The 19,324-nt window shown below is 37.3% G+C and overlaps 1 protein-coding gene across 2 annotated transcripts in view; it reads right to left on the bottom strand.

The window, feature by feature from the left end:
- The window catches only part of LOC121318660 (myotubularin-like), a 51,343-nt gene that overhangs the window by 7,410 nt on the left and 24,609 nt on the right, over window positions 1-19,324 (bottom strand). For both annotated transcript variants that reach the window (XM_041255576.1, XM_041255575.1), the window contains 6 exons: window positions 18,611-18,705; window positions 14,680-14,790; window positions 13,713-13,814; window positions 5,379-5,462; window positions 2,776-2,925; window positions 2,004-2,192 (listed from right to left, as the gene is read on the bottom strand). In XM_041255576.1, the coding sequence (XP_041111510.1) occupies window positions 2,004-2,192; window positions 2,776-2,925; window positions 5,379-5,462; window positions 13,713-13,814; window positions 14,680-14,790; window positions 18,611-18,705 (731 nt within the window). The remainder of the gene's footprint in view (window positions 1-2,003; window positions 2,193-2,775; window positions 2,926-5,378; window positions 5,463-13,712; window positions 13,815-14,679; window positions 14,791-18,610; window positions 18,706-19,324) is intronic.

Raw genomic sequence — 19,324 nt, forward strand, 5'->3', positions numbered from 1 at the left:
TCCAAACATCTTAATAAATCAATTACCGGTATGTAATAAGATTTATCAGGGTATGATTAATAACTTGATTTAGTTAATATTGAAACATACATCAAAGTACTCAATATTTTAAATGTTAACAGCTAATTAGTCACAAAAACATATTCATCATAGACATCAATTGAATTTTTAAATGAATGTTATCAAGTACAAACGTTAGTAGGAAAACGTCTCTACAAAAGAAAAAAACCCATTCCAGCACCTCAAAGCTGAGCCCACGGTACAAATGCATTCAAACTCCTGTAGCTGCCTTTTTTGTTCTTTATACTTTGCAAAATGTATTAGTGGATTAACGTTAGCGGATTTGACATACTGTAATTTTATTAATACTAAACTCACTTTTTACATCTGTCAACAGAGAAATCACATGACCTTGCCCTATTGTCAGAGCTCTCACTCTACATCCCACCTACAGGTAGGCAATCTGAGCTCTGATTTGTGACTTTCTGTTTTGATTGACAGTTCGCCAATACTGCCTTGCTACACTTTATTTTTCTATAGTTACAGCTGCTGTCGACGCCTGTTTTTCACTACTAATAGAAAAAAATACATAGAATGTCATTGCTCCTCCGGGACTGTGTGGGCCGCAGACCACAGTTTGGGAACCCCTGATCTACCAAATCTGTATACAAGCTGTGTGACCAACTATTCAGCAATAATATGGGAAGCAGAAAGATCTCAGGGGCATGATAGTGGGAGCCAGTGAAGCTACATTAAAATTGACCCTACTTTTTAAATTGATACACATATATATTTGGACACTGATTTGCTTTGATATTGGCCTGCAATTGTCTGCACCACCAGGAAGAACAGTCAGTACGAAGGAAAATTAGGTCACCCTGACAAATATCCACAGTATGTAGAAACGGTTTTGAAAGGCGTCTAGAAACAAATGTCTATGCCAAGTTCAATCAATTTCAGACAAGTGGCTCTGAAGTCAGAGCCATTCTAGCCCATTCAGAGAACAGATTACTAGGGGGAAAAAAAATTAAAAAAAAGTATAAAACATCACTCTTGGATCTTAACGCACTTGTGCTTAGGAATGTCCTTACCAAGTTTCCTCACAATTAGATGAGCCACTGTCAATATGTAACAAAGTAGAAGTACTCTATATCCAAGCGAATAATAAAGGTCCGTTTGTTTTACTGCTTGGTAAGTATTTCAATAACTCAGCCTTATTAGATGCTGTACATTTAAAAATACACTTTATAAATTAATGATTATTAAACAGCAACATGTGCACTGCAGGTCTGAATTTAGTGTAAGGTCTTCCAACCTTCTGTTAATCACTCCACATTGTCCATTTCCCTTTACATTAGCACAGCAAAGCAAACCATTCAGATTTACACCCAGCTGGCCTTGCTCCAGGTACTGTATTCTCTGTTAAGTCAACATGACCAGAAACCCTACTTATTAAGAAAGTGGTTATGTGTGTAGAATTCCATCACTCCTTGCCACTGTCCCTTATTTACTTGTCCTAGATGTCTGGGATGCACGTAAGGAATATATTCTAAAACGTCTGTAAATTGGTGCTGTGAAGGTTTACAATAAATATATAGATTGTTTCAATGAAAATCAACTGTTAATCAACAGCTGTTGGATGACTGATACAATAAATAAAATAAAATACTAAAATGAGAAATGTATTGTCGAAATCAAAGAAACAGCTTTCTATAAAAGCAGTTGTCATAATAAGGTATTGAGGGCTGCACATGTGGACTGTAACTAAATTCAGGTTACCGATGGGTGAACATACAGATGCTTAATTACTTGCATAAGGATAGAAGGTTGACAGTATGAAAAAAGCAAGGAGTGACAACAAAGGCATATACTTTACAGCCAGCCAGACAAACACATCGATATTTCTCCCCAGATTGTGATACTCTCAATAACTTGTGCTAGACCATTTCCATTTAACACAAGCACGTGTTTCTCCACTGTATCCAGACTCTCTCCTGTGTTACCTTATTGGCGACTGCGTTGACATTGGGCCTTGCATCGTAGATGGTGAGTTTGGTGGTCTGTCCGTTGGCCTCTCTGATGATATCCAGGTAGCGCTCATCGTCTTTGTTGCGCTTCCCACTCATCCCCACCAGGGGCTGGCTGCAGCGCATGATAACCGCCTGGTTCACAGGGTGAATCCACGACACCACCTACAAGCAGGAGAGCAGACACATCATAAAACAACTACCAAGGAAGGGATGCTAAATACAGAAATACTAAAAATGGAATATGTTCAATGCCAAACAATTTGACAAGAAGTCTTACTCAATGTCTGATGTTTCTTTTGCTATTTCTAGATAAAGCACCAAGAGCAACTCGGCTTACCCTATAGGCAAACCCTGTATGTTTAATGATTTTTACAGTGAAATTCCTAAGGTTTGCAAAAGCTATCTGTTTATAATGATTCTTTCCCAAAATGTATCCTATCAAGCATGTGATTAATCCATGACTTCACATTCAATTGATAAATTAATAGAACAACAAATCATAGCATTTCTTTTAATATAAGCCTGTTTAATAAGGTCTGTGTATTGAGAGCTACACACTAACCCAATATTATTTTGCAAAACTGGGAAATTATTATTGTTACTATTTACTACTACTACTACTAGTAATAATAATAATAATAATAATAGTTTTTTTAAATAATAATATGCAAAACTATGAAAAACTAAGTTTGCAGGAGGTTGTAGTGTTTAATTATTGTATGTTTTGTGTTTGTTTCATACTCACAGGGATCCGGTTTCTGGACCTGAAGGCTGACACTTTCCTTAGGTCTTCATCAGTGGCTTTGAAAGGCACCATGAGGACGGTAGGGTAGGTGTCACACAGCTCATACCGCTCATTCACAAAGGTTATTCTCCATTTGTTGTTGGGTAAGCCCTGTCACAAAGAAATTAGGGGGAAATTTAAATTAATTTAGGAGAAATTATGTTAAGAATTATGTTAAGAAGAGCCTTTTAACAGTGTTTTTGTTATAATGCAGTACCAATATTGTAACAAAGTGTCCACCAAGCCCTGCTTGTTATGACTTGTTATGACCACAGTGGGGTGCTAAAATGCCTTTAATAGATGGAGCCTATCTATTAAAGGCTGGAGCAATCAGAGCCTAGATGTGAACAACAGTTAATTGTTACAATAGTAAAGAGTCCTAATTCTAACTACTGCTATACATCACATACAGGAAATCAACCCAGGGATGTAGTGCTGTTATCCTGTGCACTCAACACACAATGCTAGTTAAAAAGCTAAACACCACCACCACCTGTTATACTCAAAATCACTTCCCGATTGTGACGTTTGCTTTAGTGATTTATAAGAAGTTACTGTTTAGTTACTATAAGTAGACATAGGACTGTACAAATGACTGTTATACACTAAGAAATACCCTACACTTGATCAAGAAGAAGTACTCAACAAGAAGAGACAAGGAAGAGACACATGTTCTCACCAAGGCACCCCAAGCACATGTTATAGTTCATCATTAAATATTTAGGATGTGACTCACACGAAAAAAAACAAAAACAAAACCATACAATATGCTATCACCAAGCACCAAATCTGAGATGCAAAGTAAGGATGTACAAAAACAGGCAGAGGTTCCCAAAACATACAGTATGGAAAAACCTGAACTCACTATGAGGGCTATCCAATTGACAAAAGAAATGCTGTCATTTAACCTCATTTAAATAGGACAGGAATAAACTAAAGAGCCGTTTGAGTTTAATAACCTTGGGCCCTTTATTACCTATATAATGTTTCAATAACACCTCTTAAAGTACTGGTGTTATTTAGCTCCACTGCCGGGTTTAAATAAATCCAATATAGCTCACTGTGTACTCAAGCGGCTGGTTTCCCAGACCCCAATCAGCACTAATCTTGGACTACCTTACCCAAGCTAACATTAAAAGTAGTCCAATATTAATTTTAATCTGATCTGTTTCAGTGAAGCCAGCTGTAGGTGGTGCAATAGTTTAGATGGAAACTGCCTATCCACCTAGGGCTACAAAGTCAGGAAACTGCTTTTATGCTAAACTGGGTCTCCTGTGAAAATCAATCATATGGACTTTCAAACAAGAGATGCCAGTTGAGTTACTGCATTCATGCATATATAAATTTTATGGGAACAAGCACAACTTTACTCCAACGAACCCCACTAGCCAAACTAAAACTGGCATCGACATGACTCACAGAGCCTTTACCAAGAAATAAAAAAAAAAAAAAAAAACAAGAAATAACCAAACTAAAGCATGGTAAAGTAGTGCTATTCCTTTAAGAAAACAGTCCTGTTTAGAAGTCTCTTGCAAGATCACTGAAGGTGCACTTCAAGCTGTCACAGTACTTTGTAATAGTTAGCAGATAATGTTAATCCTTAACTTGAAGTACAAGGCAGCAATCATGCTTGTGCAGCATTACTAGAAACAGATGGACTTTGGGCTACACTAAAGGAATACTTTCCCAATGTCATTCTCTTCTATAAAAACAAAAGGGCAGTCAGTGTCCACATCAGTTACTAAACCTGTAACCTGATCACTGCCCAGATATAAACAATGCAGCTCTCCTTGTTTAGATACATCATTGAAACTGCGCCGGTGCCAGGAGTTGGATGCCCCTGGTAACCCTGCCTGAGCAGCTGACACTTCTCACAGCAATTAATATGATTCACCTGCGTCTGTATGCTTGCTATTAGAAGCTGTTCACATGGGAACAATTATGAAGCAGGGACCACATTGCTTCTTCGTTCTGAAAGCCAGGACAGGTTGCATGCCTAGTTTGAGTTTCCCTGAATATATAAATGCATCCATTCATTTCACTACATTAACAACTGCATTCCAGATTTGGTTTAATTTCCCCTCTTTCTGTCGTAGTAGTCTGAAGTTTTGAGCATTTATTTTGCTTCATTTCAGTCCACAAACTGCCAACAATGAACCATACTAAAGCACATTTAAATGTATCTCAATAGCTGCTGATGTATATACCATTACTGTTTAAATCATGAATATGGCACAGGACCCTTTCTGGCACATTTCTACAAACTGCAATGCACTGAAGAGACTCAAATGACCGGTTTGACGTCTGATTATCAGAAACTTGGTTCAGAAATGGCTTTAATGATTTAAACAAGGACAGGATTTAGATCTATTATATTAATAAAACACTGCAGGGAATTTGCATCAGCCAGTGCATGGCCCTTATTCATGCAAACATTCAAACCAGTTCATAGCAGATATAGCTGGAGCAAGATTAAATCAGATTGATAGCACCAGATCCTTTTGGTTAGAAACCTCAGTAATGGAAAGCAAAAAATTAAATCTCAAAAAAGCAAAAACACCCACCTGTCTCTTATACTCCAGAACAGCGCTGTAAACTTTCCAGCCATTTTCAGAGAACTTCTCCTGGCTTAAAAAGGCAAACAATTGCTGTAAAAAACAGAAGGCAAAAAAAAATAAAATAATTTAAAGTGTTGCATCAAGCACTTTTTATACATCATGCAGTAAAACTCGAGTAACATGGGCTGCAGTTTGACAGGTCAGACTCAGCTATTGCAAGTAACACTGAGGGAACAGCTCTGGAGCCTGTACTTGTGTACTAGTCCAAATACATTCTTGCAAGATATGCTAATATCTCATTCCATCATTTACATTTTTCTAAATAGTTAGGGGATATATTGTGAACTTGCATCTCACTTTCACCAAGATCCCATGGTTTGCATTTTTTGTGATAAGTTACTGAAAAACTCCTGGATTTATGAACAGTTTATAAAATCAGTTCCCTCCCACAATTTGGGCCACTGAAAACATGAGACAATTATTTAGTTATACCAAAAATATACAGATGTAGACCTGTGACAGAAAGACAATGATTCTTGGTGGTAAATCTCCCTCTCGACTTGCGAGGGCACTAGATAACAGGAAGAGAATACTCTGGACTGCTTGACCTGACACTTCGTTCTGAGAGTTAAAAGGAAGTCGGTCATGTAGAAAAGAGACAGAGCTTCGGCACACTAATTCATTTACCCCGAAGGTAAATAATGTGGATTGTATAATAAAAGTACTTTTCTAACAATTACAAATCTGTCTGTTCATTGCGCAATGCATCACTCCTGCACCTGTACACAATCAGCCACTTTGCCACAAGACCTTAATCACTTTTTTTTTTTTTTTTTAAATATATAGCTTGCAACACATGTACATTCTGTTGCTGTTTGGTAGCATTAATAACTACAATTTAAAAGGTCCCACTAAAATGTGCCAGCTGCAAATACTTTATAAAGAGGCTTGTGTCTTTTCAGGGACTCTGGTTCTTTATCGAAACATCATGAAACCTGTTCATTGTGCAGCGAGTTGCAGGGACTTTGCTACTTAATGCTGACCAAAGTCAGCCAGGGCAGAGATATCCAAGCTAAGAAAAATCACAGCACATGAAACAGCTTCCTATTGACTCTGGATGCCTGCATCACCACCCCTCTCAATCACGGTGTGTCATCAGCTCAGCTGGTCAGACAGGACTCAAACTGAAAGTGGTGAAACTCGTTGTATAATTAACAGATTTCATGGTGCCATTCTGTCATCTTCCCCCAAATAACTACCAGACAAGGTATCAATTGATATGTCAAATTGTGCAAGGAATTACTGTCCTGTAGGTATCTATTGATTTATGAAACACCAATTTAATTTAATCAATCAAAACACTGATCAATCATTAATGACACTGAAGGAACAATTCAATAATTGATAATATCTGGGTTGATTAGTTCTGTCAATAATAATATTTAAATTGACGTGTTGCAAAGATTGAGGATTTACTATGAGCACACATTCACGCGCAGACACAAGGAATGGTTAATCAATAGTAGTATTTTATTAAGTACACAAATAATAAACAGAAATCAGAAATGTCAGAAAGTAAATCTCTTAGGCATAAAACACAATTCCAAAGCTCTCACTACATTGATACTTGACTAGAAGGCAGTTGAAATATGACACCGCCTGTCTCCACACAAACATCAGCAGCATGTGACATAGCTTGTCTCTCGCACGCACACACACACGCCCACAACAATGTACAGAGTACCTCTGAGATAATGCAGACAATCTTAAGAATATATCACATTAAGCTTATTAATGTTGTATAGATTAAGCATATGGCAAGTTTACTTTTAAAGGAATTCTTTATATAACAATATGAGGTAGATTACTTATAGTTACTTCATCAAGTTTCACTAAAAGTTATTTCACACACAAAGTGCAAACTAAATAATTAATAGTTCAATTCTATGTGAATGTGTTACAATTAATTAATTTAGTTCCATGAAAGGAAAATGCAACTGGAATTATAATCAACGGTTCCTTGAAGCTTAGACTTCTGGTCCGCTGGTTTGGAATCTGTTGAAGTGTCCAGTACAAACTCTCCTCTCAGCAACAAGTCTTCAATCCCACTTTTAGTTCAAACTCTGCAACAAAGTTTCAATTCCCGATAGAATCAACAAACATCTGCAACAAAGGCTCCAGTCCTCGGTATAGGATTCAAAGCAGCGCCCGAATGTTCTGTCCTCTTCGTTGAATGTTTAGCTGCGCAGATAGTGGTTTTTAGGTGTACAGCAGACCCAGACTGGTTTGTCTGATAACAGGTCAGCAGTCTTCTTGCCGGACCTCAGTCTCATTGCTTGTAGCAGTTGACTCACTTGCAGTTTGCTTCCTCGTCTTGGGTCCGTTCTTAGGCAGAGTCCCGTCTTGGTTCCGTTTTTAGTCCCGGAGTTGCAGCTTGCTTAGCAGAGTGACAGCATCTGGTTCAGCATTTGATGTGGAGTGCAAATTGTTCAGTTTCTCTTTAATATTTATAGTCTTTTTCACTCTGCTGAGTAGCCTCTTTCATGAGGTCATTTGTGTACCCTGCCTCTTTAAACTCCCAGTCCAGTCATATTTTAATGTCCTTTTCCACGGGGACATCGCTAGTTTATGTGTTGCTTGCGTCAAAACAATTATTGTTGCACATGTGAATTATCTATACATAATTCAACTGTCCGCTCAGCCTAATCCAGTTTAGGTGCCCGTCCTCTAATCAGTAGGTCATATATTTCAGTCTGTCTGCAAACCAGAGGCCCCTTTCAAGACACAGCAGTTTGCCCTGTTTCTCAAGACACACGGTTTCATTAATGAATCCAGTTACATTTCTAATACACGTTCATGTCTTATCATATTCAGGGAATATGTCCTACAACACATTGGGCCAAGGACTGTAATTTATTTTCCATTTCCAAAGACTATGCTACTATTTTCTAAACAAAACTAACCATATTGTTTGTGGAGCTCCAGGCAAGTTCAGCATCTGAATTATTATTCTATATGTATTAGAAGAACACATATATAAAGTCATTGCATCTGCCTTTTTAAAGTGACACCAGCCCAGCAATAATGTGCTATATTCAAAGCATTACACTTTATACCGATTATTTTAAATGCTTGTGAAATTTTATATCAGTAGATAATGGCATGATACATAAACTTTAAACAAAATGTCTTCAAAACAGTGAATATTGTCCATAAGGCACTACCTGGGCTTATCAGTGATATCCTTCATAATTGCCCGTACTTACACTGTGCTGTTATTTCCAACATGAGATTTTAAATCAAACTGTGTTTATGGGTATATTTCTATATCAATAAACTGTTCATCTTTCCATATCCCTCAAATGAGTTCTGCCATTACTTGGAATTCACAAATTCAAACGGCTTCACAGCTTCATGAAACATTTCCAAAAAAAGCACATTCCAATTGCCACTGAAATACACTTTGTCAGTTTAACACAAAAATAAAACTAATTCTAGCACTGCCTTTCTAGCTTGAAGCAATGGTGTACAATGTGCTATGCCTGGACCCCCGCCTCCCTATGCTGTGAGCTTGGTATACAGCCCCAGCGGGAGGGAAGGGAACACAATACCCAGCACTGATGAACACCTGCCCCGCGCTAATCTTAGCGCTCACAATGTTAACATTGCAAATTCATCTTGTCTGTCACCACAAAGCATGAATCTGCTGCCTGGAATCAAAAGGCAAAGGCAATGTGGAAGTTCCATGTCCTGCTGTAAGCAGCAATGTACACAACAACGATCACACATTCTCCAAATTACAAAACATACCTAACAACTAGAAGAGCATCTCCGGTGGGCACAATGTACGGGAATGGAATCTCTATTGGAACAGTTGTAACTAGAAAGTACTTTGTTTCTTGAAGTTTTAACTTAGAATTGTGATTGAGTGCCTTGAGGTTATGGATGTTAAGATGAATACAAATTAATATGTGAAAAAATATTTATCACTAATATGGCCAGCTCACTAATATGTTACAAGCTCAGATGGTCTCTGAGCCTTACCCTAGCATCCATGGGAAACTGCTGTACACTGGAAACAGTGGAGTCAGTATTACTTGTAACACAGGAAGTGGATGTTTTAGAGCAAAAAGAGGCAGTTCTAGGACAATTTAAATACAGTAAATCTGCCCAGGGGCTAATCATCTTTACTTATTCATGACGTAATCACATTTCCAGACTGTTTGTTTGTGTCTTTCTTGGTTCTAAGATCTCTTGAGGCATTGGAAATTGTGTATGATTACAATTTGTGTGTACTTTTTATGCATCTATGTTCCAGGCAGCCCTTAAAAAAAAAAAAAAAGAAAAAAAAAAACACACAACAACGAAAAACAGTATGTTATTAACATACAATCCCTGTGCAAAAACTGAACTCCAGCTGCTATGTCAGTATCAAAAACGATATCAAGGGGACCTACATACACTGCATTGTACATGGAAAAATGAAAGTGGGATATTCGTACATACACAAACACAGGAACTTCCTTATATAGCCAGAATGACATACTCACAAGTTAAGCTAAAGAATACCCCAATCAAGTTTAACCACAACTGGAAAAGCTTTTCTCTCAATTTTAAGTAAAACACAAGTGAAACATACAGGTGTGTGGTCTACTTCAGAAATACATATACACACACACACTGTAAAGCCATAAATATTTGCGAGCCTTGTATTATGCGTTTTTCGCATATGAAAAAAAACTGCAAACATTTTTGCCATGAATATCAAATTCCACTAACAATACACACTTCGTACATTGCAACAGGTCACCAACATTTCTGCAGAAAAACAGGTTTTATGGGTGTGAACAGCCAAATATTTTGGGTTCAAATATTTATAGCTTTACAGTACATAAGTTTAATCACAATTGGATAAGCGCGTCACTATTTTATACATACAGGTGTACGGTCAACTTCACTAAGCACTGTGTGCATCTCCAGCAGAAGAGACATTTAGAAGGACTACAGAACAAACAAAAAATTCTCACAAACAGAAAAAGCCCTTTTCTAAAATAGTTTTTCCCGCCACCCTTAAAACTGGCTGGACAACAAAGAAAAAAAAACAACAAAAAAACACCCACAACTGTGAAGGAAATGCTTGGTCCCACCATTAACCCATATTACACATTCTCGCATACTTCAGAAACTATGAACTGATTCATAAAAAAAGACACTTGAGGAGAACTCCCTTCATTCCAGGTTTAACTGGATTACAAGTGAAAAATAGCATGCATCAGAAAACCAGTTGTGAATACTTTTAGCAAGTTGCACTGCAATACACGCCACCTAGCCTCATGACTGAGTCTGATCATTTCCTCCAACCTCTATTGACTGAAGGAATGCCCACTGCATTGTTACAATTAAGGTGTGGATTCTAAAACAATGTGAGCTTCTTAACCAGCTGTCCTAAAAGTGTAAGTAGATTGCCTTCTCTTAGCTACCATTATCTTTTTATGATATTTGCAATTATTCTATACAGTTTTTATCGCAATTAAACAAAAAAAAAATTTGAGTATTATTATTTTCGAGAAGTCTGCGGTAAAGTGACTAGGCGTTCAGGATTTCAGTTCTGCCTGCCATAGACATTGTCTCGATCAGTCACATTGTCTTTATATTTGTAAGCACCAGCACCATCTAGAGCACAGCTGGGTACTTCCAGCAAAGCAAAAAGAAACATATTCAAAGTGCTAGTGCTGGCTCTTGCTTCTACAAGAGACAATTGGTCTGAACTAGCCTATGTTACATGTATCTATATCAGTCAACTAGAACTGAATAGCAGCTGCTAAACTCAGTATGCAAGTGCTTCCAATCGGAACCACCATGCAAACATCATCCTAAAAGAAAAACAAATGTAAAGCCAATTGCCTTTTAGTCTCTCACAAAGTTTCAATTCTTGTAATCTGCACTCATGTGCAAGCATGCAGATGACTTGTATATTATTGCATGTGGAGGGGGGGTCAGGAAGCAAAACAAAAAAACAGAAGCTTGTGGTTTTGTAGGTATTGTTTTTGGCAGACTGATTATGTCTTGTACTACTGTAAAAATAAAGTAATACAGCCCTGTTACGGATTTTGTTTTTCTCTCAGTCATTTAATTAAAGTAAAAAAAAGGTAAAACTCGAAATGCGAGTTCTTGGAAACAAAAAACAAGCATCCCTGAATGGCACAGCATCTAATGAAGAATGTCAAATTAGATCAAATGGTCTGTAAACCTGAAGAAAAATGCACATGTGAAAAAGATATGGACACCTGGTCTGTCCAGAGGTTGAAACATTGAGGCCATTTCAACTGAACACCACCTGTAATGAAACTTTACTGGGAGAATCAAGGAACACAGCTGTGTACCAAAACAAGAACTCAACGTTCCCATGTCACATGGAAGGAACTGAACTTACTGTGCTGTGGAAGAAAAAAATAAACCTTTTATGAAAAAATCTACAGCAGAACAACGGCCATGTGAGGAGGTTATTATGGTAATGTTTTTAAACATCCTTGGTTATTTCAACTTTAACATCTTAAAAAAGGTGTCACAGATGCTTCCAGGTGTAAGATGTGAAACTTGTCAAAGGGCTGTGCTACATTAATGCTGCACCTTAAACTAAGGGAGGTAGGTATTTATTGTAAAGGACAGATTTAATGAGACTGTAGCACCCATAACAATCTGCCACTACCCTCTGTTATTGCAAGTCTGTGAAGGACCCTCTTGTGGTGCTTTAACAGCCAGAAGGCATTGCCAGCTGGTAACTCACTGCATCTACACGGCTTAAAAGCAAAACGTGTTGATGCTCTACATGTCTAAAAACTGTGCCGGAAGGACTCAGAAATGGGAAGTTTAAAATTTACATCTAACTGGAAGTATTTATAAAAAAAAAAAGAATAAATAATAATTTTTTAACTTAATGCGATAGCAGCTGTAAAACTAAAATAAATAATCCACATTTTTTATATATATATATATATATATATATATATATATATATATATATATATATATATATATATATATATATATTCCATTTATCTACACATCCTACCCCACAAATTCCAAGAAAAATAAATACTAAAAAATTTTAGAAAAATAAAAAATAAAAAATAAATAAAAAATTTGTAGAAAATTAATTAAAAATAAAAACCGAAATAGCTTGGTTGGATAAGTGTCCACAGCCCTTGTAATAGCTCTCCTACATTAGCTCAGGTGTAACCAATCTCCTTCAAAATCACACAGCAAGTTAAGTGATTCACATAATTTCAGGATAAATTCAGCAGTTCCTGTAGGTTCCCTCTGCTGGGTAGTGCATTTTAAAGCAAAGACTTAACCCTGAGCACCCAGGCACTTTCAAATGAACTATGGGACAAAGTTGTTGAAAGACACAGCTCGGGGAATAGGTCTAAAAAAAATATCAAAAGGCCTTCAATATCACTTGCAGCAAAAAAAAAAGTTCAAGGGGGTATAGACTCTATAGGCACTATATATATACACACACACACACACACATATATATATATATATATATATATATATATATATATATATATATATATATATATATATATATATATAGACACACACTTACAGTGAACTCCAAAAGTATTTGGACAGTGACACATTTTTGTTGTTTTGGCTCTGTATTCCAGCACTCTGTATTCCATATTTGAAATGATACAATGACTATGGGGTTAAAGTGCAGACTGTCAGCTTTAATTTGAGGGTATTCTTATCCATATCGGATGACCCGTTTAGAAATTACAGCACGTTTTGTGCACAACATGTGTGTGAGTGTGTGTGTGTGTGTGTGTGTGTGTGTCTATATATATATATATATTTGCATTTTCATTTGTATCACATACACAGCTTGGAAAGAAACATGTCAAAGCAAGCTGTATTTTCATTTAAAAAAATAATACTAAGAGTTTTGATTTTTCCATGCCTTACTCGCAGGAAATCTGTTAATCTGTTAAACCTAGGTCATTTTACCTAAGCACAATAGCTTTAAGGAATTTTTTTTTTTTGTTTTTTTTTTTTATTAGCTACAGTCACTTTGAGCATACAGCCTAAAGCCTAACAAAACAGTATTTTTCATATAATAAATGTAGTATTTCTTTTGTCAAATGAAGATGCACATAATTGTGGCAGCAACAGTGATTTTGGACAAATAAAAAGCACAATAAATACAAATTCTTACATTTGTTTATGTTGGGAGCCTCGTTCTTTATATAAAAAAAAACACACATAAAAAGAACGAATGGGGACACTACAGTACACTTTACTGTATAATAAGTGGTTTTACTTAAAGGGACTCACCAAACCATGTGACAGAGGAAAGGCGTATTTGAAGAGGATCTCAAAAATGTCTCTCCTGCTGTGTCCTTCTTGTTTCAAGGCAAACCTCAGGTTCCTCATATCCTATCAGACACACACATTAGAGCCGTGGTTAATCACGTGTAGATTACGCACATACACATACATGAGCACATACAGACACACTGCAAGCACCTGTCCTCAGAATATACAAATCATTTGGAAAAGACGACATTAGTTATTGAACTGCTTCTTCCTGCAACTGGTTTCATACCGGTATAATTCAGTTCCTTCCAGAAAACAAGCATTAGTTTAAAAATAGGCCTGAATTGTTTTCATTCAAATTATTCTTGGTGGGATGACTAGGTGTCACAGCAGCCCTTCACCTTTGATTCTGAATTCAAGTTTGTTCGTTTCAAACTAGTCCTCAGTGTACAGTAGGTCACACCACAAAACCACCAAGCAAATCAACACAACCAGCATAGAGGGCATGAAGATGGAGAAGCCATCATTTCATACATCGTACTCAAAGCAGATTGTGGACAAGCATTGTGTGGATTCAGAGTGTTTTTAAACCGTTTATTTTAGAAGACTAAAGCCTTGACAAAGAGATGCAGTGGCATTTTACAGACCTTTAAGAGTTCAGATTGTCCTGTGATTCTAAAGCTCACGTACCACCAGGCAACATCAAGCAGCTAGTCATGTGGTGCATGAGCTTCACCAAGAAGCTCAGATCAAGATTGTTTGAATATTCCCTCATGTTTCAGATGCTTGAGTGTTTTGTATTAATGACAAGTGCCAGGTATTCTTTTTACTCGATCCTAGTAGGCTGGAACGATGAAATTCGATAAAATTCGATAGAAATGTAATGAAATACTGGCAATGTCTTTTGATGGCAGTGTGTTGGAGTTGAATTGGCTACATAGCCATTAGCTGGAGCACAGTAACGAACACACACAAACTGCAGTACCTTGCAGGTGATGTCCAACCCGTAAGAATTCTCCCCTCGACTGGAGGCCCCGCCCATCTTCTCAATCCGGCTGATGACTCCAAGAGGCACGTCAAAGGTCACGGCGGGATCCTGATGTTCGGAGAACAAACCGTCAGAAGGAAACATGCTAACAGTATTACGAAGAAGAGCACCACGACCACTAGTGCTAACAGCTGATCAATACTCGGTTACATTCTACACACATACAATATTCTACACACACATGTAGCAGTAATTAATTTAAAAAAATATGGTTTTTCTGATTGGTTATAAACATTCCCAATATGTTTAACGGTTAGTTTCAGAGAGGCTGATTAGTACTAATTTTGGATATCTTTACCTAAAATAACATTATGTAGCCCGGGATTAGCACTTAACAGTCTGTGAAACTAGCCATTAAATGTTCAAAGTGTTTAATCCTGAATTTGAAACACTTAGGAAATTAGGTAACATTAGGTAACTCCCCTGATCACCAGCATCTACATCAGTGTAAACATGTACTGTATTACCTTGACTCCAAGACAAAATTTTTTATAGTGATGCTTTTGCCAAACCCTCTGGGGATTTCAAAATAATAGTTCATACTGGCACCTTGCAAAACTGGCATTTAGGCAATAATACCTGTTTTGATTAAGGGTTGAATGTGACTTGCAGTAAAAATGTGTTACAATTTACTGTGTCTTGAAAGGTGTTTATATTTTTTGTGTCCATGTCTAGTCTAGCTTTGATTTTGCAGACAGCTACATAAATAAATCCATAGATACTCCATCTCTGTCAATTGAAAACTTAAGATCTAAAAGTTGTGCATTTAAAATTATTTTAAAAAATAAATAATTCCTGCTTTAAAATTTAAAAGTGCCAAAATGCAAAAATGACATTAAAAGACCCTGACAATAATGAGCATGCTTTACAGTAAGTAAATAGGAAACTGGAAACATGTGGGTTAGGGCTAGGGTGTGGGTGCTGCCCCAATTTCATGTAATGTGTATTAAACAGAACAAGCACAAGTAAAGGACTAGGCAACTACACGACAGTCACAGTGTTGTTGCTCCTGTTCAATGTCACAGTAAATGAAGGCTGTGCCACCTGGTTGTCCATTGTTAAAAGGGCAATGATTACATCTATTACAACAAGTACAGCCTGTGGATAAAAAAAAAAAAAGGAATCCATAACCAAAAACACTGTGCGGTAGGGCACATGGACCGTCAGAGTGAAACCTATTCATCTAATTCATCTTTCATGTTTTGCTGCGTTTTAAATCCTTAAAAACAGAGCTCATTATGGTGCCCCTGCAAAGCCTGATAAGATGATGCCTCCTTCAAAATGGAGATTGAAAGTACCTTGAACTCCCGCCCGTCCCCAGCGCCGTCTCGCACTGTAACCACTCCACTCTTAAGGGACTCATGGAGACGAATATCAGAATGGAGAAGGATACAGACTAGTGTGAACTGTTGTACACTGAGGGCCAATGCAAAAATCAATGTATTCTAATTCTGTCAGACAGATATCAGTGTAATCTGATATTAATGGAAAGTAGTCTGAAGGTACAGCAGCACAACTACCTGAAGGGATCCTAAGCTGTTCAGAAGAAGTTAGTTGGATATAAATCGTTAAAAACGGTAGTTAGAGTTAGACCACTAGACAGAAATTGAAAGTCCACACAAGACGTGATCAGGTACAGGAAGACATAGCTAGCAATTCATTTCTGTAGAGCTTTATTTGAAATACCTACACGTCTTGAATTAAAGACAAAGGACCAAAAAGATTTTCAATACAAGAAAAAGGTGGGAAACTGTGAATGTCTCCAGCGCTAATATGAGAAGAAAATGGATTTTAAAATGTTGCTTCAAAATGGTATTCCTTATATCCCTTATAAGCCCATATTGAAAATAGTCTTTTCACATAAACAGTAGGGTTGATTGGATCACCCTATACCCTGCTGGGATAGTGGGATTTTGTTTGGGAACCTTACAGATCCAGGAAATCCCCCTAGATTACAGGGGTAAAATGGTTAATGTAATCCAGGGAGATTCCCCAGTCCTGTCAAAATATGACTGGGGCTTAGTCCCACCAGGGTATAGAGACATCAAATCAATCCCCAACCCAAGCTGACAAAAGTTCAGCTCATGACTTCACTGATGAACGTCTGTCTGCTGGACTGGAGTAGCTTTAGTCTTGATATTTATATGTGTGTAGTAAGATAAAAGATCATTACATGATGTTTCTAGCATTTGCACAAAACAGAAGAGTGTGTGTATGTGTATGTATGGGGGGTGGGGGTGTTAAGTGCCACGTAATAATGACTAATGACTCAGAATTCAAATGCTTGTAAACCAAGACTAAAAAAAAAGCCATGAAATGACATTTGAATTACTCCAACACTAACAGCATCCAAGCAGTATCTAGTACAAAATGGTATTGTACTTTGTAAGGCAACTTGATCTACAAAACAGAAACCACCTATTCGGTAAATATGTCACATCTTCACATGCTTTTTGCACCTCTCCTATGAGGGATGTATGAAATGACACTCCTTGTGTTTCCCTTGTATATACTGCATTGTCATGGCAATGAACTTTAAAACCTAAAGAACAGAAGTATCCTCCTGTTTGGAAGGCACATTGCCAAAGTCAGAGATGCCAGCTCATGAGATGAGTGTTCTTGAGGTGAGACCAAAATGATCTCACTTACTATTAAAAAGGAGTTAGTTTAATAAGGCCTCATCTGTGTAGAAACAAGATTACAGTATTATCTTGTTGCTAGGAAGACAAACAATTTATATTGAAATGAGACCCAACTTTGGTGGAACTGCATTTTCTCACAAATGAGCTGATAAAGTTTGAAAAGGTTTTTTTGGTTTGTTTTAGTTTTTTAAACAAACGTGTTAGTAAAATTAGAGCAATCACCATGACTGCCAGGGATATTGATCACTTTTTTTTTTTTTAACAGTCTGAAACAAAATATTTTGTGCATGTAAAAAAAAAAAAGACGCGAGCACGTCCAATTGTTGTGATATTTAGGAGAAGAAATTGGAGAAATTGGATAGACTAATTAAGTTTAAATTTTCAAGCACGGCATTCACTTCTGCCCACACTATACTTTCACAGTTTCTGCATCATTTTTCAGCCGCATGATACAAAATAGATCAACGGACAAAATTCTCTAGGTGTTTACAGTACAACCGGTGAAAGGGAAAGTAATTACATTATAAAACTGCCAAATTGCCAAACTTTTTTTAGAACTTATTTAATCACTCTGAGTTGCTAGTTTTGTAACATAACACTGAAGGACACGTGCCTACTTTATTTTATTTCCATCTTTAGCTTTGTAACAAAAAATTGTGCAAAACAGCACTAAGTAAACAAGTGTTTTGATAAATCTGGCCATAGTTAAGAGTCCTGAGCACCTAACAGGACAGTGAGCTGCAGCAGCTGCTCTAAATGCTTCAGCCTCCAGCCCTGAATACTGGGCACATTAATGGAATGTAAGAAAATTACAGCCAAAGTAACCAGATCCTTCAAATAAAGAATCCAAGTGTTCCTGAAACAGCATACCAGCATTTAAATAGGGGACTTTGCTTGAGAAAACAACGCTAGCTGTTATTACTTTTCAGGGTAAAAGAGAAATGTCTGATGGATTAATATATTAGTACACCGAACTGTTTACTACTGGTGTGCTGTGTGACACTATCTAAACTGCAAGGCGAAAGTTATTTTTAATTCATTTTTTCACAAGACATTTATTGATTTTTCTAGTTTTTAATAGATTAAACAAGGGAGAATTTGGCTGGAAACAGCTCACATCAAAATTAAATCCTATTTACATCAGAAATTTCACAGTAATATTTACTGTCTTACATAATAAAATAATCTACTGTAAACTATCTCCAGAGGTCCCCTGTGCAACTTACCACTTCAAAACTCTTGAAGAAAAGCCTATAATTTGTAATGGACACTTTCCCTTTGACAGCACCATTAAATGGACAAATGTAGATGATGTCTTTATCTGTGAAGAAATTAGAAAAACAACAAGTTAGAATGTGCTGGAGAGGGGACAAATCTCGTAGCCCGAAACGCAGGATGAAAACACACAAAATCAGCACAGTCCCAGTCTGGACAGCCCTCAGTGGATGAACACGTTGGAGTGGTTCAATGACTGTACTGGAAAGACCAGGCATAGTAAGCTGTTGTAGACAAAATGTTTCTCACATAGTTTCAAATTGGGGATGAGGCAGAAGGTTGACAGGCTGTTTCCCTCTGAAGCAGCTATGCTTGACTGCTTCGGTTAAAACGACACCCAAGTGGGTCTCTAGTTAACTTGGTAATAATTAGTGAACCTGAACTCTACACTCAATATACAGGTTGCACACAAAGTAACTAAGTACAATTTGTTCCACTTTGTCACAACCTCCACTGCATCACACAGGAGGCGCTGATGGAAAATCAGCCCCTGCAATGGTCTGCGTCAATGCAGACCACATCATGTGGAAACTCTACTATCAATTTTCAGTGCTTTGTGACCTTTCCTCCACCAGTGAGTTTTAGTCCCAAGTCATTGTAATCAGTCTGTAGGCAGGGAGATATTTTGGGAGACTGGAGAATGATGCTCATGGATCTCTACTGCC

The sequence above is a fragment of the Polyodon spathula genome, chromosome 7 (assembly GCF_017654505.1).
Source record: "Polyodon spathula isolate WHYD16114869_AA chromosome 7, ASM1765450v1, whole genome shotgun sequence".
NCBI lineage: Eukaryota > Metazoa > Chordata > Actinopteri > Acipenseriformes > Polyodontidae > Polyodon > Polyodon spathula.